General features: G+C 40.0%; 1 protein-coding gene across 1 annotated transcript in view; it reads left to right on the top strand.

The window, feature by feature from the left end:
* The window catches only part of IL1RAPL2 (interleukin 1 receptor accessory protein like 2), a gene marked incomplete at both ends in the record, with an annotated part of 375,464 nt that overhangs the window by 251,766 nt on the left and 98,320 nt on the right, over nucleotides 1-25,378 (top strand). Inside the window, one exon of the mRNA XM_082289302.1 lies at nucleotides 17,935-18,009. Within this exon, the coding sequence (XP_082145428.1) occupies nucleotides 17,935-18,009 (75 nt within the window). The remainder of the gene's footprint in view (nucleotides 1-17,934; nucleotides 18,010-25,378) is intronic.

Raw genomic sequence — 25,378 nt, forward strand, 5'->3', positions numbered from 1 at the left:
GGGTTTTTCACACAGGTATCTGATGAGACTGTGTTAAAAGACAGAAGCCTCCATCTGCTGTGCGAGAGCAGTTCAGTGTAAGTGTCAGAACAGCAGGTCATCGGAGCTTGCGTGACTTAGCCATGCCAAGAGTTATTTATATTCTTTTATTGAGAGCAAGGTCTACAAAGCTGCTGTCCTGAAGAATCAGAATTCAAGTACAGGAGGATTTCCAACCAAAAGATGAACATTGGATCAGTAGATTAAATTTCTTTATAAGAGGATAAACATACATTATCAGGCACTCCACCATTCCTATTCCCACTGGTTTGGGGTGGTGTGGGTTGGTGATGTTGCATTACATTAATATAAAAGATTTCCATGAGGCTGGGTGACTGTACCTGAGATTATCCACTCTGCCAGAGGAGAAAGCAGCTGTTAATGTAATGTATTTTCTGGTTTGGATCAACTATTTTGTTTGGACAGACAGAGTGCAGATTTTCCAAATTGCTTTTCCATCCTTTTAAGCGAAGAATCATGAGGAGAATAAAAACACCATACACTAAGTCTTGAGATCACTCGCTGTAGAGTTAAATGGTTTGCGTTTATTAGTAATAATTATGATTATGACCATAATCACTTACTATTATAATTTCAAGTTATTTCATATTTAATACTAATGAAAATAATTTAAAAAAATTGTGATATCTTTACCCAATTTGTATGTATTTTGTCCAATTTTCAAAATTATTCATTTTAAGAAGCATTTACAGGTTGTTGGAGTTTATATATGTTCTGTTCAAGGATTGTAACTGCAGGCAGATATCCCAAATTCCCACATATAAAACTGTAATTTTCATTTGAAATAGCTCAAAAGTACCATTTAATCCACTCAATTCCTCTCAAGTTCATCTTACTTGGGGTCAAAATTTTGACAGCAAAGCTGTCAATTGTGTCTTAAATTATACTTGTTTGATTTTTCTGCATTCAGGAAGCAAAATTAGAGGCATATAGCATGATTTAATTGTGGATCATGTATGCAAGAAGAACGTTGTTAGTATGCAAGTGCAAAGTGGTGGTTGCCAGCTGCTGCTCTGACTCTGCTCTGCTTACAGACTGTTGACTTTGTGTATATGTAATGATTTTTTCAAAGAATCAGTGATCATTGAGGCAGCAATAATTGGCACTGGGGAAACTTCTTAGCAAGTCCTCCCTAGCAGTTAGTGATGTGTTGATTTCACTGGCTTTTGAATAGCTGGAAAGTGTGCTAATTTTCAGTTGTGTAGTAGCACTTAATTAAAAATGCCGTAGAGACTTGGAGGGGTGGGCTCAGCATTGGGCAAGATCCTGGTAAGTGAGCAGTGTGTACTGATGAGTCTGAGGTTGAAGTACAGTCTCAGACTAACTGAGCAGTGCATCAATAGAAGTGTGTGTCCAGCCCAGCAAGGTCTTTTCAGAACAGAGAACTGATTTATGCTCATGCTAAACATCAAATATATGCAATGGCTGCAGGTCTTAGAGCTAAGGCTCAACCAAAGAGTAAGTTTAGGGTTTGGATAGGATCAGGACAGAGAGAAAACCTGATTTGTAGCTGTAATTTCATTTGAGCAGGTAGCAGTGTGGAGCAACCTTGTGCATGGTGTTCAGGAGCAGAACTAAGCAGAAACAGGAAGTGCTTCTCTTCATTTTATTTAAAAAACACTACTGCAGTTGTCCTTACTGCTGCTTTCCTGGCCATAGCTTTAACACAGAGTAGAGCAGAAGCTCACCCATTTACCTTAAATATTGGTATAAAACAGATTGCACGTGTGGACGACTGAACAGGTTTATTAAAACTAAAAAGGCAATAGTTAAGGCTCTAGCTGCTGCAGCTGTGCAAGAAGCTTTCAGAACTTAAAATTAGTTTAAATTAGGAAGTTTTATGTGCTTGAATCTGAAACTTGAGAATGTAAAAGTCATTGCAGTCAATTCAGTTGCTTAATGAAATAACAAAAACATCATATGAAATTGTGCAAAACCATGGGAAATTCAATATCCTGAATTCCTACACACAGATTAATCAAATTAATGGCGAAGTATAAAAGGACACATTTGGGAGATTATGAAGAAAGTCAGCTGTACAGAGTTTTAAGAGCCTCGGAAAGGGAAGATGAGCCATTGCTCAATGCTGTATGGCAATTTTCTCAGTATAGTAGTTAAATATAATATTTTGGAGGAAAAAAGTAAATTTTTTTTTGCCTTTTTTAATGAAACCTTCTCAGCCCATTTGTTTTATCTTGGAGGAAGTTAAATATGCTTCAAAGATACTGTCTTAATTTTCTGAAGGAAAATACATAAGTATGTTTTATATAGCAAAAATGCCAGACCAAGGGGTTTCAATTTGTGAAGATATTACTCTTCCTTTTTGTTTTATTTTGGTTTTTTTAAATTATTTTTATCTAAAACTGAATTTGACATTGATTCACAACCAAGTTTCAAGCAAAAAATAACACATTTCTTTCCCTTCGTAAACCATTTGTCTGAAAAAATTAATGGGGCTCCTACCTTGAATATTTGAGAACTGCTCAGTGTTCAAACCACGTGAAAATGTAATTGGAGTCTCCTAGTTTCTGCTTCTTCTCACTGTCATATTTTAAATAGAATAAACAATATGTAGAAGTGAAAATTAAATAATTATAACCTGAGAGGGGTGGCATTGGGGAAAAGATGTAATATACCCAAAACTTAGAATAAAAGTTATGAATTAAGAAAATGTGCTTACCAAGAGTATCAGCAAAAAAGAACATGAAGAATCAGATACCTTACTGCCAAACTATTGCCCTCAAAATTTAGGAAGTTGGAATTCAGGTACCAGATTTACTCTCCTCAGTGACAGGCTGCTGTGCCAGCACTTAGACCACAGAAAGTCAGGAGACTAAAACAAAAAAGGATCAAGATAGATGCCAACATGACGATAATCAGCCCAAAGCTTCTGCTTGCCCAGAGTGTGCTCATGTGAGACTGCAGCATCATCTCTCAAAGGAAACACCCCCAGATGAAATTTACTTCACTAGAGGGACTCAGATTGGAAAGTTTCCCAATCTGAGGGGCTTTGCCTGCTTTAGAGACCATTCTTCCCATTCAGCAGTCCAAAACACATCAATTAAGATGAGACCAGGCCTTTATGTGGGGTCTGAGTAAAGCACTGCCTCACTTGGGGTAGAGAGCTTGTTCCCATCAGGGCACCTTGGCAGAGCCCACATCTCATGTCTCTGTTCCCTGTACTAAGTCCCTCAAGGAAACGCTCCATCCCCACATCCCTATGCTCATGGCTTGTACTTGTACTGTACGTGCCTCTCCTCTTCCCAACTAGGATCCCTCATTCTTTTTTCCCAAAGCAGACATTTCAGTCTGTGGTATTGGTAAATCATCGTCCTAAGAGGCACAGGGAAATGGAAGGGAGGAGGAAGAGGGCTTGTGCCATTAGAGGGATGGAAGGAGCACACTCTGTGATGCTGTTTCCTCTCACCATAGTGCAAATCCACAGATTTTGAGCATTCCCTGGTAGATGCAACTCATTCCAATCCAGATTTTCAAATATGTTGACAGAGCAGAGGTGAGCCCCAGGGAGAAACCTGTGCTTCTCTGAAAACGCTTCATCAAAGCCTGTTCATTGTGACTGACAGCGATCAGTGTACAAAAGAGACAGTGGCATCTCTTGAGTTAAGATGATAATGAAAGTGTAGTGGGTTGAACCTGAGTTGATGGACAGTCTTTTAGACTAATGACGCTTCTCACAATTTACATATTTAAACCGCACGGAAAGGCAGGATTTCCTTTTGGTCAGAGCTCGCCTGCTGGAAGGTGGGGGGGTGCTCCGAGCCTCCAGGCCCCGCCGGGCCAGGCCGGGGCCACTGCCCCTTCCCCCCTTTCCCAACGCTGCGGCACGGACCCTGGGTCGCTGCAGGGGGACTGTCCCAGAGCCGCAGGCAGCTAAAACCAGCCATGGACTGCCACAGCTAAACTCATCCAGCGCGGCTTCTGGGGACAGGCGGGTTCCTCTCCATGTGGAGCCAGCAGAGTCAACGGGAGCCAGCAGAGCCTCCTGTCTGCAGCCAGCACACTTCGTGCTGAACTGAAGAGGACACCATGCAGCCAGCAGCACAAAGGGAGCGAGGCTTTCCCCACCTTAAAGCCTGAACAAGAACACCCTTCAGCATGGCGGTGTCAGTCAGAGAGAAAGAGAAGTGAGTCCCGTGGGACGGAGCTGGAAATGGCGACGGGAGAAAAGAGGGCGGTGCCGCGATTCTGGCGCGCAGCTTAAAAAAAACCTTCTTGCATGCCGTGGTAAGAAATTGTAATACCACAAACTGTTTGTCTCTTTAATCCATTTGAAGTACATGGGGGGATGAAGAATCCACGTGTGGCCTGTGAAGATTGTGAAGAGTGCCTATGCCAGGCTATATAGAAGCAGCGAGAGGCTTTTAGAGACTTGTGGCGAAGAAAGCCTTTGTGTGCAGGCCAAAATAACTTATCCTTAAAAAGATGAATAACCCCATGTGATGGCCCATGTTCTGCAGTGTGAAGGAACTGTGAGATTTTTCATGGGAGAGATGTTCTACACACAGCAGATTGATTGTTTCTGGGCGGATCTGCTGTTGGTGGCAGTTTGGGAACCACATGCAACTGAAGAAAACCCTTTTTCCCTTAAGCATAAGAGAGAGACTCTTCAAGAACTGCAACACTGACTAACATCCCATGTTCTGTTATCCTTTGTGTGAGTTGGGTAAAAGGAGAGAAGCGCTGGGAAGGGGGGGGGGGGGATTTGCTTTAATTTCTTGTTATTTCTCTTTACTTTTAATTCTATTAGTAATAAAACTCTTTCACTGTACTGCAGCTGTTTAAGGTTTGTGCCTGCTTTGCTTTCTCCTAATTCTTATCTCACAGAAGGAAAATAAGTAAGTAATGAATATTTTGAACCAAAACCACTACACTTAATTGGTGTTTCTGCCTGGTTTCGAACTCAACCTGCTACAGAAAGAAAAGAGAGAGAATAGGTAAGTTTCCTCGGATGCAGCCAAAGCTCCTTCCAAGCCAGTTTGCCTGCCCTGGCCAGCTCAGGTCAGTCACAGCAAAGAGTATCTGCCTCAGCCACAGTGTCAAGGTGAGCACAGAGACTCCTGACCCTGAGCTGCTGCTTCTCTCGTGGCTCACATCAGACATAGGTTAAGTCAAGTTCTTTAACCTTAAAAAAAAAGTCTGCAGAATAATCCTCGTTGGTTCATTTCCATTCCAAGTAAGCATAAATGCTCTTCCTAAGTCCTCACAGGGCTGTGCGTGTTGTGCTGCTAGGAGCTTGGCTCTCAGGTAGAGCTCCCATTGCCTCAGAGGTAGTTCACTTATCATTAAAGGAAATATCCGACTGCCAAAGGTGGAGAGGTAGTGTTTTGGGATAGGCATGTTTGTAAAATCTGGGAGGAAAATACTGGGGAGGAAGATGGGTGGAGAAAATACTCTGTTAGATATCTGTGTATTGAAAGTGACAACATTTAATACTACCAGCAGGAACATTTATCATGTGTTAAATTAATGTACTATATTATGGGATGCTTTTTATACAGTGATCTGGTTTTCTTGGTGAAGTTTTGCATTGAGAAGTAATAAAGAAAATTCTAGTGTAAAATATGCTACCATCAACATTCATAAAACACGCTGTACTTTAAAGGACCCAATCCTGTTCATATCCACAGAAATGGAAGCTTTGCCATTGACTTCTGTGGAAGCAAGGTCAGCTACAAAATGATCAATTAAATAGGATTCCAAGAGTGATTTATTGTCCTCTTGATATTCATTTTCACCCCATTAGCATTCCTTTTCGTTAGTGTGACCTTCAGTCTTTCATATTGAAATGTTTATTGCTCCAAACCATGACCTAACATGATGCGAATACAACTGATAAGGCAATGATCTTAGTCAAACAAGATAGTGCTCCATGGGCAGGAGCTTCTTGTACAGTACACTGGACTCCTGGCCTACACCTTGTAATGATTTTGGACATCCTGCCAGTATAAAATCTGTGTAATTCTAATAAATCAGTGAATGTGTAGGTCTGAACACCTGCCTGCACATGGAACGAATTCCTTGTTTTGATTTTCTTGTGAGCATGGCTTTTGTTTAATGTATGAAATTGTCTTTATCTCAACCCGTGAGTTTTCTTACTTTAACTCTTCTGATCCTCTCCACAGTCCCAACATGGGAGGAGTAAACAAGTGGCTTTGTGGGTGTGAGTTGCCAGCCGGGGTTAAACTATGACACTAAACTATAGCATTCAGACAAATATTTTCTTGAGGGGTGAAATTAATGTTAGTTTTATTTTTCAAATAAAAATATCAACCTTGGATCTATCAAATGGAAAACAAGCAAAGGACTAATCCCAGTGGAACAGGAATTCAGTTATGGGCCACCTATCTTGACTTGCAGTTTCCATTGAGATATAGAGATGTTTGATGTAGTGACAGATGACACCTATACTGTATGTTCTTTTTCTGTTGCTGTTGGAATTGTATATTTAGTGAATTAGTTGTGATTGATGATAGTGTTTTTAAGGAGTTGCTAGTTCTTCCTGGGAAAAGATGGTATATTTTATCTATATTAATGGTTTTAGACTTAAGGATAGCAACATATATTTTTTTAATCTTTTCAGCAGCGAAGCCACAATTTATACAAATGGATTCACTCTGTCTTTAGCTCAAGCAACTCTGACAAAAGATGTCATTTGAAGTAATGTTGCTCATCATTCACAGACACAAAAGCTTAAGGCTCCATTGCTTTTATATGAAATTGTGTTGCAGTTTTCTGCTTCTTTTAATATCAGTATATGGTGTTAATGGTAATTTAACTGTTTTAAGCAGCTCCAGATTAGACTAAGAGAACAGGAAGGTGCTTATTTGCCAATAGAAAGATAGATACTAACTTGGGACTATGTAGAAGGAGAAAAGCAGCATTCCAGCAACAACTCAGAATCCCTAAATGTTAGCTCTGGAGCAGTTAAAAAGTAATGCTACAATGTGTTCAGCTAAAATTGCCAATTTACAGCACAGTACAGTATATTAGATCCCTTTACAGCACCTTGGTAAGGAAGCACATCATTGCAGAATAATACCAAGAGCTGGGAGAGGTCTCTGACTTGCTCTGGTGTATTTGCTAAAGTGCAGCCCAATCCTGCAGTTGCATTTGAATGCTCCCTGTGGTTGTGGTATCAGTAATGCATGTATGGGGACCCATCCCAGGATGGGTAACAGACAACAAAAGCATGGTACAAAACGTAGTCTTTAGACACAATCTGAGAGTAATAACAGATTAGGACAGACATTCTGCCCTAAAAGCGTGTCTAACATTACTGCTGCACTGTGCTTTTGGTTTTGTGATCTAGCCCTTTTACAACACCACAGTGCTTTTACTGATTAAAAAAAACCCCAACACAACTACTAAACAAACCCCAGCTCTTCCTTTCTGTATTTAATCCACTGGTTCTCTAAAAAGCATTGCTATCTTATGGTTTGTAGATAAGTGGTAGATCTTTATATAGTGCCTGTATTAAAAGTGTGCTGACACACAAAGATTTTCTTTATTTACTAATTTAAGTCTGTGACAGAAAATGCTAATATTTCCCATGCTAATCCTGTATTTAGATCATCTCCATAGTGCTCTGTTAAAAGACTTTGTTCTGTAATTATTAATTCAGATATTGTTAACCTCCTGAGAAACTGTCATCCTCTTTAGCTATGCATCTCACGTCTTTCAGTTTAAGCCATTGCCTTACATTGCTACAAAACAGACCTTAGAATTGAAGTAAAACACTTCCTGAACATGATAATCTTTTTCCCTGTAATAAATAAAAAGGTGTTTGTTAGCTGTTGTGCATCAGAAGGAGTTGATGGAGGTGTATGTGTTGATTAGAGACAACTGAATGTGGTGGATAATGCATTTTAAAGCAGACAAAATGGGAAAAAAAATTTCAAATGGGGGTAGGTGGTAGGCAGAACAATCATGTGCCTGGGCAGGTTATGACACTCTGCAGCCTTTATTCTTTCCTGCACTGCCACTGCTGAATTTGTGCTCAGCCAGCCTCTCCATCTACCAGTCTTCCCGCCCTTTGGGAGTGAAGTATTATAGATGGCAAGAAATATGTATTTTTTTATTTGAAATAAATTTTATGGTGGTTTTGGGTTTTTTTCTCAGATTTTACTTTCATTTTACATTGGAACAAAACCCAAAATTCTCAAAACTCCTGTCATAAAGGCATGTCTGACAAATGCTGTGTGACAATGATGTTTAAAAAAGAAGTAGAAGTTTCAGGGTGGCCTGACTGGAAAATTGGAGGGGGTCTTCTTTAAATGTCTTTGTTGCTTTAAAATTGTTCCATGAGCTGGGGCAGTAACACTACATAATCATACAGAAGATAAAAAATGGCAGTCAAAATAGTATGTTGAGTTTCAATTAAATGATGTATTTTAAATGTAATGGCAGTTACTACACAGAGCAGATTGAATCATCTTGTTCTCTTGTTGAAAATGTCAAAGCAAAATCTTATATTGCTTCCACACATGACTAACAGAAGACACTTTGAATGGGAAAATGAAGAGTCAACCAAGTTCATTACAACAAGCTGACACAATTTCATGAGGAATTTCTCAGAAATTACATTCTTGGTGCAAAACTTTAATCTGGCTGCTGGGAAAAAAGCAGCAGAAAACCCGAAAGCTGGGTAAGGAATGTTCCCCTGAGAACAGCAGAGCAATGTAGAAGCTGAGGAAAATAGTCTGTTTTAAGCTGCTTCACCAACACTGTCCTGGTGGCTGAGGGGCAGCAGTGCTGTCTGTCCTGGCACTTGGTGGAGGACTTACAGGAGGACAGAAAACCCCTCTCAGGAACCTGTTTGTGTGCAAGTAGTTCAGGCAGAGGCAGGTGGAGTATCTGGATGTTGGGGCAGCCCATCGCTGTCATGTCCGTGCCCCACTCACAGGGAGCTTGTACTGCCTTTTTTTTCTAAGTCTTGGGGAGCACCTTCCCCTTCCTCCCAACTTTGGGTGTATAAGCCTTGGCTGAGAGGATTTGTTAATAAAAATAGAGTTGGTTCCTCTCCTCTTTTTCCACTTGATGATTTTTGGCTCTTTCAATTTTTTTTTCTATTTTTCTCTTGATTTAAAGATTATCTTCATCTTTTAATAAAGGATGGAGGAAATATACTGAAGGATTAAATCCTTATCTGCAGCCATTTTAAGTGCCTGTGGGACTGTTTAATCTCACATTTCAGAGGATTTGGAAGCTAGGCCTCTCTGCAGTTTCTGCTGCATGCAGTATATATGTGCTCAAATTGACCTGTGGGACCAGTGCAATCCATCACTCACTCACTGACAAGTTTATTTTATACTCCTCTGATAAAAATCTGGTGTGTTGACAACCTGCTTCACAATGGTCACATCGATTCAAAACAAGTGAAGTCCCAAAGACCTTTTTTTGGCCATGTCTTCACTGTTTTCCATTGCTTTTAGCATTGCCTTGAAGTCTTCAAACCGTTTTTTCACTGGGAAGTTCATTTGTTCCTGTCACCTGTGCTGGGTGTCACTCACTGGGCTTGTTAATGCCCAGAGATGCACCAGTGGGCACTGGAATGCAAATCCTTGGACTTTTTAATGAATGGATCTCTGTGCAGCCTTTAATCACGTTCCTCTTGGAGGTTTGCCTGCAATTCTCTGCATCCCCACTGACCAGTAAACATTTTCAAGTAATGTGGTAGTCTTAAAATAATAACATTTGCTGTTGAATAGCTGCCTTCTGCAAACCTGATGCAGTGCTTTGCATGTTTGTGTATTTTTGTGAAAAAGAAATTGTGTTCTTGGATCAGAGACACTTCCTTGTGTTTGACAGTAGCTGATACTGAAAGGTTCAGGTCCCAGGCTGATCACCAGTGGTTATTCTGCTTTCCATCATCTGCTAGAAAAGGCAGCGGAACCAACTCTGAAAATGTGCCATCCCACCAGAGATTCCTATGGATGCTACTTTTTTGTTAATTCTTTTAAATCTTTTTCCTCAAATAAGAAGACAAATTTCTTGGGATACTATCTCCTTCACTTTGTAAAGCATTGTCTTTCATCAGAAGATTTACATTTTCTCGATCTTTGTTCGTGAGTCAGGATAAACAATAGCAAGTGTATCTATGATTTCCTTATGTGCCTGTATTATGCCTGCTTTTATTAATTCTCCTGCTCATCCAGCCAATAATGACATGATTCACCCCAATTTTTTCTTAATGATACTCGGTGTGCTTAGTGAGTAATACAATTCAAAACTTCTTCAGTGGAAAAAAATGAAAATATAATAGACAAACCTGGTGGAATATATTTTGCAGCTTTTGAAGGCAAATTAGAGACAAAGAACCTTCATAAATATTGCATAAACATTTTTGAAAAGGTTTTCCTTGTCAAGTATAGTAACATTTTTCATCACTGTAACAAGCTTAGGAACCCATGGTGATAATCCAAAGAATGCATCAGAATTAATAGACTGGATAGGGCAGGTGAAACCTTCTTGTTAGCCCCCACAGAGCAAAATCAATTGGCAAGAGATGCCTTAACTGAAGTTTCATGTTTCTTACTTGTAAATATAATTAATCTGAAACACATACAGTTGAAATGCCATCTAAAAATTGTTTGCGGTGTGGCAGCTTTGAAATTGTAATGGCCCTGCTGAACATCAAAGCAGGCTGAGCTGTTACACTTTGCAACATCTAAAATTTTCCAAAGTACAAGTTTTAAATGGTTGCTACTGCCTTTGAGACTAAAGTGAAATGCATTTTTAATGTCAGTCTTCAGTAGCTCTATCCTTTTCTTTGAAAAGCTGCCCACGGATGTTTGGTCTGGAGCAAGGGTTTGATCTGGGCTGTCTCAGGGCACAGGTGAGCCATGAGGTTGCCTGAAACAGCACAGTAAGAGAGGTGGCAAAGTGGCACTGGCACCTCCTTCAGCAGTTTGTGGTGAGCAGTGGCTGGAAGCTGCTGCTGAGCTAGGAGATGGCTTTTCCTCAAAAAGAGCACCTGTTATTTTGCCTACATATGGTACCATAGATGCTTAAAACTTAGTTCATCTGATATTCATCGTCCACAACAATTTGCTGTCGATACACTATCTATACCTAATACAAGTTTTTTAGTTTTAGAGAATGATGGATTGCTTTGAGTTTTATTAAAATAGTGCATAAAATCCACTCCATGATAATTCATGTGGCTGGAGTTGTGCTGTGGTGCAGTACTTCACTGTGCACAAGTGGTCAAATTGATAATGGAATATTAATGGGTTGTGGACTGCAGGCTTTTGGTAGTCTGGCTTCAGGTTGACAAGAATGATAGCTTTCATTTGCATGCAAAGACTCCAGCTGTTCCTTTAAGATGGATGAAGGGATCTGGCTTCATCCGTCACCACTTCTTTACTTTTTTATAAGACAGAAAGAAAAAAGAATTTTAAAAGCCAAACCATAAAATGTCATTAAATGTTCTTTGCAGATCTTGAAATAGAGGGTAATTTCAAGCATCTTATTTCTGCCCAGAGTCCAAGAGAAACATTTTGAGTGCAGATGAAATTATGTGTCCTTTGTGCTAAATACACTCTGTTCATTAAATAAAGCACACTCCATTTGAGATTTTCTTGAATTACATTGCAGGAAAATGTAATTTACATTTAGTAAGAATTTATTACACTTTTTCTCTACTTCAGAGGAAGCTCATGCTTGATTCATAATAGCAAGCTGCATGATCCCCATTTAGGAAAGGAATAAAATGATCACAGGAATCATTTTGGTTGGGAAAGAACTTTGTGTAATTTAATACAATCTGTGAAATTTAGAAATTCAGTGAAAAGAAAGGTGTGTTGGCAACTGTAGGAGTAGGGAAGCTTGATAACACAGTACAGTAAGAGCCCTGCTAACACAGAATTCTACTTTCCAGCACCCCCCTTGCACCACTCTAGTGACAGCATCAATGGTAACCCCTACCATCAGTGCCACTGAATGTTTCACATCAGGAGATGCATAACAGTCAATGCCACGGGCATTTAACACGTATATTGCAGTCATGTTAAGTGTTCAGCCCTGTTGTAATTACTTTGTGATAGGCACCTTGTGGGATTTTGCCATCTGTGCTTCAGTAATGTGCAATCTGTGCTATTGTTTCTATTCCACTTCACCAGAGTCCTGAGTCGTACTCTGTTGCATAAGTTCTACCACAGTCTTACCAGTTTGTTTTCTACAACCCTACATGACTTAATTGCGTTGTGAGAAGGGGGAAGAAGGTCCAGAACAAACCTGAAAAATAGAAGATCCGAAACCAAATACCTAGTTAATCTGCACTTCTCTTAACATTTTCATGAATTCAATGGAGTTCATCTAGTACCTTCTCTCCAAAGCCATTTGGATCTCTCTGTACACTCTGATAGCATCCCATGTGCAATAGCTGGAGACATCTTAGGTGAGGAGACTGGCAGCAAAATTCTTTATTCAGAAGTGATTTTGCCCATGGAATTATTAGCTGCTCTTATTAGTTCCAAATAGTCACCATGGGCTGCAAGGTCATGCCTGCAGCAGAAGCTGTTGGAGCAGCTGGTAAGAACAGGACACGCACAGCCAGTTGTTCAGGATTTTGACTGCTCTCAAAGTCAAGGGATCTGCAACCATGGCCAGCTTCTTCTTGGTGCCAGTACCTGTCAAACATGGGTCTGTTCTGAGTCATTGAGGACTTAATGGGTTAGAATCAAAACCAGCAGTAACAATCCAAGATCATTTGAGTGCCTCAAAATTCATTTCCCATGTGAATTGCATTTCAGCATGGATACAGCATCTTCCTTAAGGCTGTGGTTGTGTTGTCCTTCTTTCTATGCCATAAAAAGAATTCATGTGATGAATTCCAATTATTTACTGCTAATATAAAATTGCTAAACTCCTTCTTGCAGAAAATTGTCCCACAGAGGCAGTCCAAACAGTGCATTAAGGCACTCTTGATCCTAGGTAGAATTTTCAAAAAGTGGTGTTCATGCTGCTAGTGGCAGAGGGGGAGGCATCCAGCTGCTGAATCATGCCACAGCATTTTCCCAAAAGAAGCATTTCCTGCTTGAATAGTAATAAATAGAGACAAACTCTTTGTCATTGGTTAATGACTCCTGACTTCCACACAAGTTCTGAGTTATATTAAGTTGGAGTTTTTTGAGAATAAGTGTTCAGTGTTCATTTTCAAAGATGGAGATATTTATCCTTAGACAACATCTCATTGCAGTGGCTTTATTTCTGTTAGAGCAAATGGTGAATGGAGGTGCAATCATTTTGTCAGCTTAATACTGAGAGGAAGGAAATAACACAATAGGCAACTGATGGAGAAGTGTGTTTTGACTGACTGGTGGAGCACACTACAATAGAGCTAATCAGGAAAGAGGGTCCCTGTATAAACACAGCCTCACAAAATTGCATTTTTATGAATTACTTGCTTTGTGTGGCTTTCTACTACTTTTCACCTTGTGTGGTAATTTTCTGCTGTGCCAAGAAAATGAAAAGCAATGATTCTGATCTGGTAGCAGGACTTAACGGTGATCGTGTTTTGGAGGTTTGGTCTACAAAGTCCAGGTGAGAACCCTTGGCTTTTTAAACAAGCTTTTAACTCTTCAAGTGAATGGTTCATTCCCTGTCAGCCAAACTACAGCTGTCACATTTACATTTACACCTGCACAATTGGTTCTCACATTTGCTTAGTTGTAAGCAGCGACATGAAAGATAAAGCAGTAGCAGGTCAGGCCTGAAACATTTTACTGCCAGCCGCTGAGAAATCTCTTGGCACAAGCTGCGATTTCAGATGAGACAAAGGGAGTTAGGTATGTATCTTTTTAAAAGGTACAATGCTGAGCTCCTCTTAGCAACATGTGCCCTGTGCTTAATATATTGATTGAGAGTTTTGTATGCAGTTTGTTCCATCGTCATCTATGGTGTGCAAGTTGCAGTGTCACTGCCAAGAATTTTAGTTGCCAAAGTAGATCTAAGCTATGCCTGGAAGCGTATGTATTTGAACTGGGAGTGAAAAAAACCTTAACTTTGGGTATGAGCTAGTTTCAGATTAAGGATTTGGCATGCAGTTGTTTGCCCCAAAGGATGCTATTTAAACAGATCTGTTCTGCTGTCAAAAGGTTAGCCAGATTCTTGATTGAATGATACTAGAGGGTCTGTGTTAATTAATGATGGGAAAATGCCAGATACTTTGATTGAAGGAAGTAGGTCAGCAATGCAATTGTCTCATAGAAGATTCGAAACAGTTTTGTTAGATTCCCTGCATTCTGCTTCATATTTATATAATTTTTCCTTTCATCATTGCAAATTACATGAGCAAATGTCCGGAGGTACATCAATAGCAAAATTATAGAACAGCAAATGTACTTTGGGTGCTTATCACAAGAAGAGGGAAATCATTATCCACCATGAGGAAGAAGAAGAAGAAAACTGTTCCCCAGCATTCGACCAGTTCCTAGCCACATGGGAGTTAACATTTTAGCACCCTTCTAGGAGTTATCTGGTCTGGAAAACACTCCAGCTGTGTTGAGCCACAAGAAAGAGACCCTTCAAATCATAAGCAGCTGGATTTCAGTGCACGACCCTGGTGCTGACTGGCTTCACACTGGAGCAGTTCAGGTGATGATGCCTTTTGCATGGCACAGGGGAAGTGGATCTGGATTCAATTTGGAAATTGTGTTTAGCTCAGCCTCTCAAAATACGCAATTAGAGATTTGAGTTCATTGTAACAACAGTTTGGGCTCCCTGTCTGTCACTGTGGATGCTGTAAAAGTCTGACTGGAGTGGGGTGAATACTGCTGCAGAGGGAAAGTAGGAAATAGTGTGGGGAAATAGAGCTGTGTCAAATAAACTGTAGAGGAACTGGTGCTTACTGAGAAGCCTGATAGTTTTTCTAGCTGGTTATCACCGATTATCCCTAAGTAATGATATCCTAAGGCTGTTTGTTTTCAACTGCTTTGTGCTTTTTCAAGAGAACTCATTAGTGTGTCTGAATATGGAATGACAGATTTTTAAAACAGTAGTGCTGTGGTGGGGGAAAAAAATGAGCTTCTGGGCTCTGAGGCTTCACTGGTGCTTAAAAGCAGGAGGCACTCCTTTAAGGCAGTTTTCTTCTTTAGCTGGTCCTGTGAGTAGCTAAACATTGACCTGTGCAGCACATCATGCTCTGCTTTATCTGACAAAGATCACTGTTTAACTAACTGGAAAGACCAAATCTTTTACAGGTCTCTTCTCTGCTTTTCTGCAGCACTTCTGGTGGGACAGTATACTCCTTGTGACTATGACAAAGAGAATAAAAGTATCATGTATGCTGGGAAAGAAAATGCACCTGTATGAACAGCTGCAGAGGATCACATCAGTGTATTGATTAGTACAACACTGTGTCTTTAAAACTCTTATGGACAAACGGAGTAACAGGTGTTGTTGAAATCACAGCAATGTGATTATTGTTCTAAAGTTTGTGTTACTTTTGAATGGGGCGAATATAAGCATAGGAGGAAACAGCACTTTAGGTGGTCTCTGAGCAGTCTGGATGCTAAACAGCCTCTGGCCATATTCACCAGGCTCTTTTAGGAGACACATGTATTGCCAGGTGCCTCTGGGTAAAGAAATGTCTTTCCAGCTTGTCATCCAGCACCTGTGGCTTCCAGCCACACCCCAGGTAGTGTGTGCTGTTATCCTGGGACAAGGCATAGAAGCCTGCCCTCAGTCTCAGTTCTGTGCTGTATCTGTCTGATAGCACTTAATAAACAAATCCAGCCAAGGCAGTCCCCAGCCTGGTCACAGGATGAAATCCTAGAATGATGAGGAAAGGCAAAGCAACCCCTTAGGGCTGCTGCATTGTCAGACCCAGTACCTTCCAAAGGTAGGTCTGTTTGGGTGGCTGCTGTGGGAAGCTGATGTCATCCTTGTTCTAGTGGCTTCACCATGTATGTGTTGTTGCACAGAGCAGCCCAGGGACATGCCACATTCCACGGCATTTCAAAGGGAAAAAAAATTTAGACAGCTGTATCCCAGCTCTTCCCTTGACAGTTCATGAAGGAGGTTCAGTTTCATAGCAGGATTACTGCCCCTTGGATAACAGGAAGAGCATTTACAGTGCATTTAACTGTTTTAATTTCATGTAGCTTTGTGGGAGGTCAAGTAAGAGTTTATAGCGTTAGCTTTGTTAAATAGATGTTGATACAGTAACAGCACTAACTTTTTGTTCTTCAATTGCTTGAGCAAGACTGGAAATCAGTGCCACATGTCTATAAAACTGTTCTTAGAATTAAAGAAACTTCTTGTAGAGGAACAGGAATTTGAATAAAGGTTGTTTCTGGACTTCATCAAGTGCAGAGACCATGTAAGACTAGAGCCCTTGGTAGCTGAAAACATCTTGTATTGCCTTTCTGTTTAAGAAGGACCAAAAATGAATTTCAGAAGGTGAATAAGTGATCTGATGTCTGACCTCTAAAATAAGAATAGCCTTTGTTTTCAGTAAACACATCTGACATTGAAGAGCAGTTTGTTGACTTCTTATCTCAAATTCCCTTTGGGCCATTTCAGTTCCTATGGAAAGAGCTCTGACAGGCTGTCAGTTCATTATGGTGATTAGTCTCCAAGAAGAAAATGGCAGAACATAACCATTTAAAATGTGGCATGCAGGAGCACATTTAGAAAACTTCCAAAGGCTGCAAGTAAAGCTGATGGAAATGGAGAAGCCCTGGTCAGACTGGGTTACCAAGGGTGTAGGTGGGAATGGGATATGAAGAGAACATTGAGCAAGGAAAGCCTGAGCACACTGACGCAGCATGGATGAAGCTGCTCCAGCAACTTTTCTCCATGTTCTACAATGTACTGAGTACAGTTTAGTACCAGAAATGAAAAATAATAATATAATGTAATAAATGTAGCAATAAAAGCCTGAAAAACTGAATAACAGCTAAGGAAAAAAAGTGTTGTAAATACCAGAAACTGAAACACTGTTGAGGCCATTGTGGATGTAAAATTCTTTTGTAGGTTGACAATTGTTGCTTATTTTACAAACTTGGATCAAATAATTTCAGGTGATGAATTTTAACAGGAAAAGTTTGAAGGTAATTTTGAAATGTTTAATTTCATGTGGTGCAAGATGCTATACTTAATTAAAAGCACTTCTTCCCATTTCCAGGAATACACAGTTGTTTATTTCAAGTGAAGCCAAATTTACAAAACCTATTTGCACTGTCTGCCCCTAAGTTTTCAAACAGGGTCGTGAAGCCTGTGCCTGTAGGTATGTTTTTTAATAGTTGTGTTACCTGCTTGCTGGAGCAGTCCCCTGGTAGGACAAGGCTGGGATATTGTTTCCTGCTCTCAGATGGAGATATTTCTGCACAGCAGGAGGCAAGGTCCCCACTCAGGCTTTGATGAGAGGGTCCAGGTACTCCACCTGCTGGGGTGGGAGTCTAAGCTACTGTGGAGCTGTTAGGGTCTTTCAAGCACAATTATGTGCAAGTTTTCTATGTATTGTTTTGGACAGGCATAAAGACAATTTGGGACTGGTAACACTGAGATAGATTTGTCTGGCACTTCAAATTAATTTTGTTAACTTTGCAACATGAGCGTCTAAACTGCTTGTTCTAATTATTACATGTAGGTTAAAAGTGAGAAATTGAGTTTGTTTTTCTGCTTTGTATTAAAAACATAATTCTTGAAATAGCTCATTTCTGTTGAATAAGGGGATCACCACGGCCACAAGGAAGGTGGTAACACATTGATTGTGTAACAACTATAGTATGTAAAAAATGTTTACATGCCATAAAGTATACAAACACTTGATTGCTTACATGACAGAGCTTTTCTTTTGCAATCATTGATCTCAATTTTTCCATTACCTTTTCTCATTTTCTTTTCTAGCTTTACTCACAGACAAACCTCCAAAGCCATTGTTCCCCATGGAGAACCAGCCAACTGTTATAGATGTCCAGCTGGGTAAGTCCCCTTCTGGGAATAATAGATCCTAAACTTCCACTCTGGTATCAGATGGGATAAATTGGAAGTGGTAAGAAAGGTTTAGTGGTAGTTATTACATGCAAATCAATTTGCAGCTTCTCATTTATAATGGTAGAATTTACTGCCATGGCAATTTAAGGGAATGAACTTGTGTAACATCAGGGGATGGCTGTACTAATTGGTTACAATGGGTATTAAATATAAAGCACTGATACTCTTCTTAATATATAATTGGTAGAGTAATATATGTCTACATTGGTGCTGTATTGGTCAGTTGACATTCACCCTAAGACAAATATTCTCATAAAAGATTCCTTCAAAAGTTAAAGCAGTGCATTTTCAGGTTGTTCTGAATGTGTGCCAGAAAGGGCTTTTGACTAAAATGCTTGTATGCTTTTCGCACTCCTGTTATATATTCTTCTGTGAATGCGCATATCTGAATCTCTGCTAGCAGCCTCTATTTTCAGTCATGTTAGAAAATAATGTTAGAGAGTTCTGCTAGCTTTGGGGAGCTGTGGGGCATTGTGATACTGAAAAAACTGCTCAGCATTGAGGTTCCAGAGGTTTTTTTCAGTGACTTGAAAATAGATTTCTAATTTTAAGAGGCAGAATTATAGTTGCTATTGAGGACTGTGGTGCCATGAGCTTAAATTACAAGAGATGTATTGCATATGGGGATTATTCACTCAGTGCTGAAACTGTGGCACTTTCCTTCTTGAGCTTGACTCTCTTCCTGCTTTTATACCAAAGATGGCTAGGACTCAGAGGTGGAATGGTGTTTAATGGCAAGCAGGGTCAGCGTGAAACATTTTAAGAGGGCTGGTGACATTGTGGTAAAGGTATTTGTGAAATTGTACAGGGTTTATTTGAGATGAGTACAAAGACACATCCTTGTTCTTAAACCAGGTGCCAAACAATGTCAGAGAAGCACTGTGGATGCTATGAATTATTTAAAAATGGGACTTCAATTCTTGAATGTGAGAATATAAATTATTTGTGACCTTAGCTAATCTTAAAGAATAGCTTTCTCTCATACACCTGAATTGACTCAGGAGTCTGTAAGGGCTTGCACAGGGAAGACAGCACTGGATCTGGGAAGCAGCCAGTGCCAGATGAATTCTGCAGACAGGTGCATATGTGCATATTTAGGTTCCCCTCCACAGGGCTCAAATGTCTGTAGCTGAAAAGAAATTGCCTCTAAAAGAGGATATGAAATGGATCTGGAGCCATAGCTAAAACCCCACCCGAGTTAACAGCAAAACACAATCGTTGAAGTTTGGATCACCCAAAAGGCTGAATTCAGTCTCCTGGTCTAACTTCTTAAAAGTCAGCTTTCTAATGATTTCCTTTGGGAGCACACTGTCCCTGCATACATCTGTGTAATAAAGGCACTCAGAGTACATGTCTTTGTTTCCTGCATTTTCCTTTCATCTTCATTTTCTCTTCCAAGTTCCCCTGTTCCAGCAGGACTCTGTTATTTTTGCACTGAATTCTTTGTTGTTGTTGTTGGTGGTGTTTGCATTAAAACATTTTGTTCTGGCTGATTAAAAAGAGGTTTGAGTTAAAAAAATTAAAACAAACTCCCTCCTCTCCATGGAGATGTGGCTCAGAAATAGGATTTTGGAATATCTCTAGTGGGAAATACAAATCTTGCATCTTTACATGCTGGAATGTAAGCCGTTAGTTGTCCCTTAAGATCAGGGAATTTACACATGGTGCTTTTTTTTCTGATATGTTAATGGGTTTGGTTATTGCCACTAAACCATATTCATATGAAGGAACCTGAACTTAACTTCTTTTGCAGTGAAGTTCATTGATTTGCCTCTTGATTTAACTTGGCAAACAGATAAAGCTGGAAGATTCTCAGGGAGCACCTTCATCTTGTGGAGGCCACCAGCAGCGTGGGGCAGGAAGGCTGTGCTGGGCTCTGAAATGTGTCAGAGTCTTGAAGGACTGGGAATCATTTGATTGCACAATGTAACGTGGGAGAAAGTTTTGTGTAAGGTCACCTGCTAGAATACTTCTTTGAAATCTTGTTAAGCTCCTAGGAGTTTTGAATAATTGACATTCTTCAGTATTTTATTAGAAATTAAAGGAAAATTTCTGTGTGTTACAGGCCCTTTAGCCCATGGAGTCAAATCACCCGATATGCCTGATTTTTCAGTAGTTATGCAAGTACAAATGTGCCACTAAGCTACAAAAGAAGTGGAGTTTAATCCATCTACTTGTTCTGCAGAGATTATTTTCGTTTTCTATTGGAAAACTAATCTTTAAAGAAATAGCTGTCTTTTCTGTATAAGTAGAGGAGATAAATAATTATTTACTGTCTTTATCCTTAATTATTAGCACGATGCAATGCAAAATCTCCATAGGCCTCTAGGCAGTGGCCTAACTATTTAGCATCTTATTTGCTTACTCCAAACTGCAGTATTCACCTTTTAGCTTTCAGATCTTATAAGAAGTTTTAGTGAAAACAGGTATGCACAATTCTTATTGACAGTGGATAAAAGAGCTCTTTCAGGCTTCAAACATGGTCCAGAGCCTGCCTTGTTCTTCTTAAGGAGCAGGAATGTACTTTTTGTGTTTTCTGTTTTTCTTTGGAGTGTCACAGAGATCTAAAAACAATCCCATCAAGGTTAGAGAGAAGCAGAAACTGGAATTTGCTTCTTTTTTGTTTTCTGTATTTGCTTGTGGTGGAGAAACAGAGCCAGAGATGGGGGAGGGTTGACAGGAGGACAAAAGAGCATCCCAGAGGACTGGAGAAATAGTCCAAAACAGTTTCATTGTCTCAGTTGCTTTACCAAGTCAGATAATCACTTCATCTCTGGGCCGACCTAGGAAATAATGACTGAATTTTTTTTTATTGTCCATTTACTACTTCCTTTTTGTAAAAACAAGACTAGAAAAAGACCCCTTTTTATTTGTGTTTTAGTTTTTTGCATAGAGGTCGGTAGAGAAATAGTTCTTGATTGCATGGTATGTGATACATTTAATCTTACTGTACCTCTGTATTAACAAATAATGTTTGTTCTTACTATATAGTGTCTGTTTTGTAAATATATGGTGTTACTCTGATAATAAAATGTTATTCCTCAAAAAGTATTCCTGAGTTGTCTTCATGACATTAAAATCAGATTTGATAGTACAGGCCGAAATACACTCAGCTCTTGTGCCCAGGAGATGAGGCAGAAGGCCTTTAAGACCATCTCCCATGTAAAGTTCTGACTGTGAATTTATTAAAGTGTATGCCATTGTGATTCAAAGTTGAGTTGTTCAAGGCCCCTTTTTTAGAGCAGGAGCTTGCTGTTACTTTGACTGACCATATAAACCTAAGTGTGTTTATGGATTGTTCATGCCAAATCCCTGAGTTTAGATCATTCCTTTTGTGATTTAGAAGAGTAAAGATTGAGACCTCAGTCAGGTGTCTTGGGGCTGTGAGCAGTAAGTTTTAAAGAGCTGTTATCTATTTTCACATACAGCTGTCTGACAGCAAGTGGAGCATGCTGTGCTGTAAGTCTTAAGATGGCATGTTGGTACATTGCTCTGCTGATTTATTTCTTAATTCATTTGTTAAATTCTTTTCCAGCTAACTTTGTTCACTCTTAGTGCTTTGAGAACATGGAAAGACGGAAAACCATTCCTTTGTGTTTTGATTACTTGATTACAGAGTAGGTTTCTCCTCTGAGTTTGCACAGTTCTAGTAGCACCAAGAAGCCAAAATTCATCTGATTCCTGGGAGCTGGGAGCTGTTGTGCTGCCAGCTCTCAGCTGGTATAAAAACAGTGTGGAAGAGGCATTTGTGGGAGAAAGGAGTACAGTTGTGCTCTGCTGATTTTTGGCTGGACACAGATCTGTAAGGATCTATATCTAGCTAGTCTATGTGTAAGCAGCTGCCAGAGTTCTCTAGCTTGCACCATGGCTGCTATTTTTCATTTGTGTGTTCCACAGAGCATCAAAAAAGCTAAAAATACAGTATCAAAACAGACACTAAAGCTGTTAATTCTGTACCATGTATTACAGTGACTGCATTGTTAAGTCTTTTCCTTATGAATGAGTTAGTTGAGTGCAATGAATTTTGCATGTTTGGGTATATATTAATTGAATATATAATTTTCATATCATTTGCTTTTCAGCTATGTCCTGGTTTTGTTTTCAGATGTTTACTTAAGAAATGTAGCAGGAGTCTTACAAAACAAAGCAAGCATCCTCTGTGTTAATTCATTTACTGAACAGGGAGGAGCTCAAGGGATTTAACTCACTTTTGTCATGGTAGTTTCTCTGTTTCTAAAGATGCTGAGGAAAGAAAACACATAGTTTATGAGGATTGTCATTATTCCTAATAGCTGAACTCTTCAGAAAGATTTTGTTTCTAAAAGATTTAACAGCACAATTCCTTGGGACTCATTATTAGGCAGATCAATAGAGATCAATAGAGCTACTGTAAAACAAGTGCAAGGGAATATACAAAGCTACATCTGCTGACAGGTGTAGGAATAGACTGAAAATAGTTAGGAGTAAAAAAGCCCTTTTGGTTTGCAGCAGTGGCTGAAAGGAATTATTTGAGAAGTGAAAATTCTTGCATTTACTGACATTTTAAATATACCACTTCACTCTCCACAGTCAGTCCAATTTTCACTGAGATGCCACTTCTCTTCTTAAAAATAAATAATAATTGTTAAAAAAAAAAAAAAAAAAAAAAAAAAGCCCTGCAAGATGTTTCAGGCATTCATTTCATACCAAGCCTGTTTATTCAAGACAATCCAGCACTGTCTCTCATTACAGATTTGCTCATTAAATCTTGCATTCTTCATATTTAAAGATACAGGTATTTGATAAGCAGTTAATAGAGTAGTAATCTTGGACAGAAAGCAATACAGAAATTTTGAACTGTGAAATGCCTCAAATAGAGCAAGTACTTTGAAATTGAACTTGGGAAGAAATTCTTATTTAGTGTGCTTGCAGTGTGGAAAGAGCCCTGATACTTGTCTGTGGTCAGGCCTCTTGAGTGTTGTGGACATGCCTTTTGATTTGCAGATTAAAGGGTCATGTGTGATAACTGCTCAGGAATGTAGTGAGTATGTATGAAAAACAGGGATCCTGGATGTTGGTTACTCCATGCTGCCTTTCTTTCCTCAGCTCCTCCCAGGCATTCACCAGCCTAGGGCTTAGCAGGGGCTCTCAGAGGTAGATCGGGGTTTCCATAAGCCAGGTCAAACCCAGACCTTTGCACCTCCCAGCTCAGCTGGGATGGCATAGAAGAGACAAACATTGAGGAATCAGAGGTGACCTGATCCAAATGGGTCATGAGTCAGCAAAGAGGCTGACTGGAAGTTATCCATAGAGACTCATTGTTCTTTCCTTGTGTGAGGCCTGAGTGTGGGATAAGTGATCGTCTTGCCCCAAATCATGTTCTACTGCCTTATTCTGTCCATGTGGAGTAACCCATACCACCTCACAAATTCAGATGTGAGTGGCAGAGCAGAAGGAAGGTGGGACTAAAGGCAGATAAGACCTGTGGGTGGTGTCCCCTCCACCCCAACACCAGCAAAAATTCGGTTCCCTCCATCCCCAGTTCTCCCCACGCTGCACCTTCATCTCACAGCCCTATCTCCCTGTACTGTTGCTGTCTGGAGGAGCAAGCTGGTACCTTCACTGTTGGCTCCTCCATACCTTCCAGTCATCCATGGTTCTTCACTGCATCTACCTCCTCCCACAGGTGAGCTGGGAGATCCCTGTTCTTCCCACAGGTGGACCAAACCTCACACGTTGTTCCCCGTCCTTCACCAGGTTACAAACTTGCTGTGTGAATCATCCCAGACTCAGTGCTGGAAAATCATTTCCCCCCAGGCAGTGCAGACTCTCGTACCAAAAGCTCCATGTTTCAGCACAGAAATACATGAAGGAGCAATTTTCACTAGGAAATAAAGAGAAACTGGGAGGATGGTCTTTAGGACCTGCCTTCCTTTGCAGCACAAAGTATAAAGCTCCACAGCTATTTCAGCTGTACGTGCCTGTAGGAAAGGAGGCAGGATTTACATCTATTGCAATCATTCTGTACTAATCTGCAGGGAATATTAGAGACAAATTGTCTGACATTTAGGTTTAGAAGTAGTTCCCTAAATACCCAAAGTGTATTACTGCTAATGCTTTGATGCTAATTTGGTTTGTTGTTAATATTCCTGCTTCTCTCAGGGGTAATGGTGAAATGCTGCACTTCAGAGACTTGGGCTGGGATCTGTGGTTCAGCTGGTGTAAATCCACTGTTGTTTTGCTTTTTGTATGGTTAATCCAGGTTTTCATCTGTGAAACAGAACAGTTCATTGGCACACTTCTGTCTTTTGTTTTAATGGGCTTAGAAAGACAAGCCAAATTCTGACTGCTGATCCATGGTTTTTACACCCATTGGGATTCGTGGGATTGGCACAGATATGTCAGAAATTAAGATTTAGCACTTTACAAATTTTTTTCTGTATTTTTTCCATAAACTTTTTATTGCTTATGTTGGGTTCAGTGGATGTTAGGTCAGTATATACTTGGAGGGCACCATGATTCTGTCTGTATAGAAAAGATTGATTAATTGGTGTCAGATAGACACCCTTGCAGTTAGTTTTGAAACAGCAATACTATAAAACAATCCGCTGTCTTCTTTTTTGTTCCAAGAAAGTGGTTAAGAGGAAACGCTCCAGTATATCCTGACTTACAGTTATCCCAAGGCATTCATTCAAGGGCATTAGCTAACTTATGATGATTGAAGAATGCCTCAAATTGTCTTGCTCCAGTAAATCTTCCTCTGAAAGTGGTGACTGTAGTGTGGGGATGTCCAGGACACGGACCTTTAGCACTTCGCTAGGATTAAACTGCCATTAACAAATGCAACCATCACTTTAGCTGCCACAGACATGCAGCTGTGCTGAGCTTGGCTAAAGGATCTCTTGTTTGGTTTCTCAATTTACTTCATTTGACTAGTGTCTGGGAAATGGGCACAAGTTTGTTTCTGCAAAAATGGAGTTCAGTCCATGAGACAGGAAGTAGAAAAGATGGTCTTGGTGGAGAGCAGGGGCTTAGAGCTGTTGGTAAGAGCTGTGAGGCTTTTTTCTGCTATAACTCTCCTGACCTTTACCAGCGTTCTGTCCTCATTTAAGGTGAGGATATTGCTTCTCTGGTTTTCAGGAATGTTGTGACAATAAAATCACCTGGCATGGGAGAAGTGCTCCAAGAAGAGCAAAGAAGGAGTACAGATAGAGAAAGCTTTGACCTGGATTTTTGCCTCAGGGACATTGCCTTTTGGGCTCTGAGCCTGACTGCAAACACAGAGACGTTTAACTGCACAGTCCACAGACATATGCTA

This window comes from Coloeus monedula, assembly GCF_965178545.1.
Source record: "Coloeus monedula genome assembly, chromosome: 12".
NCBI lineage: Eukaryota > Metazoa > Chordata > Aves > Passeriformes > Corvidae > Coloeus > Coloeus monedula.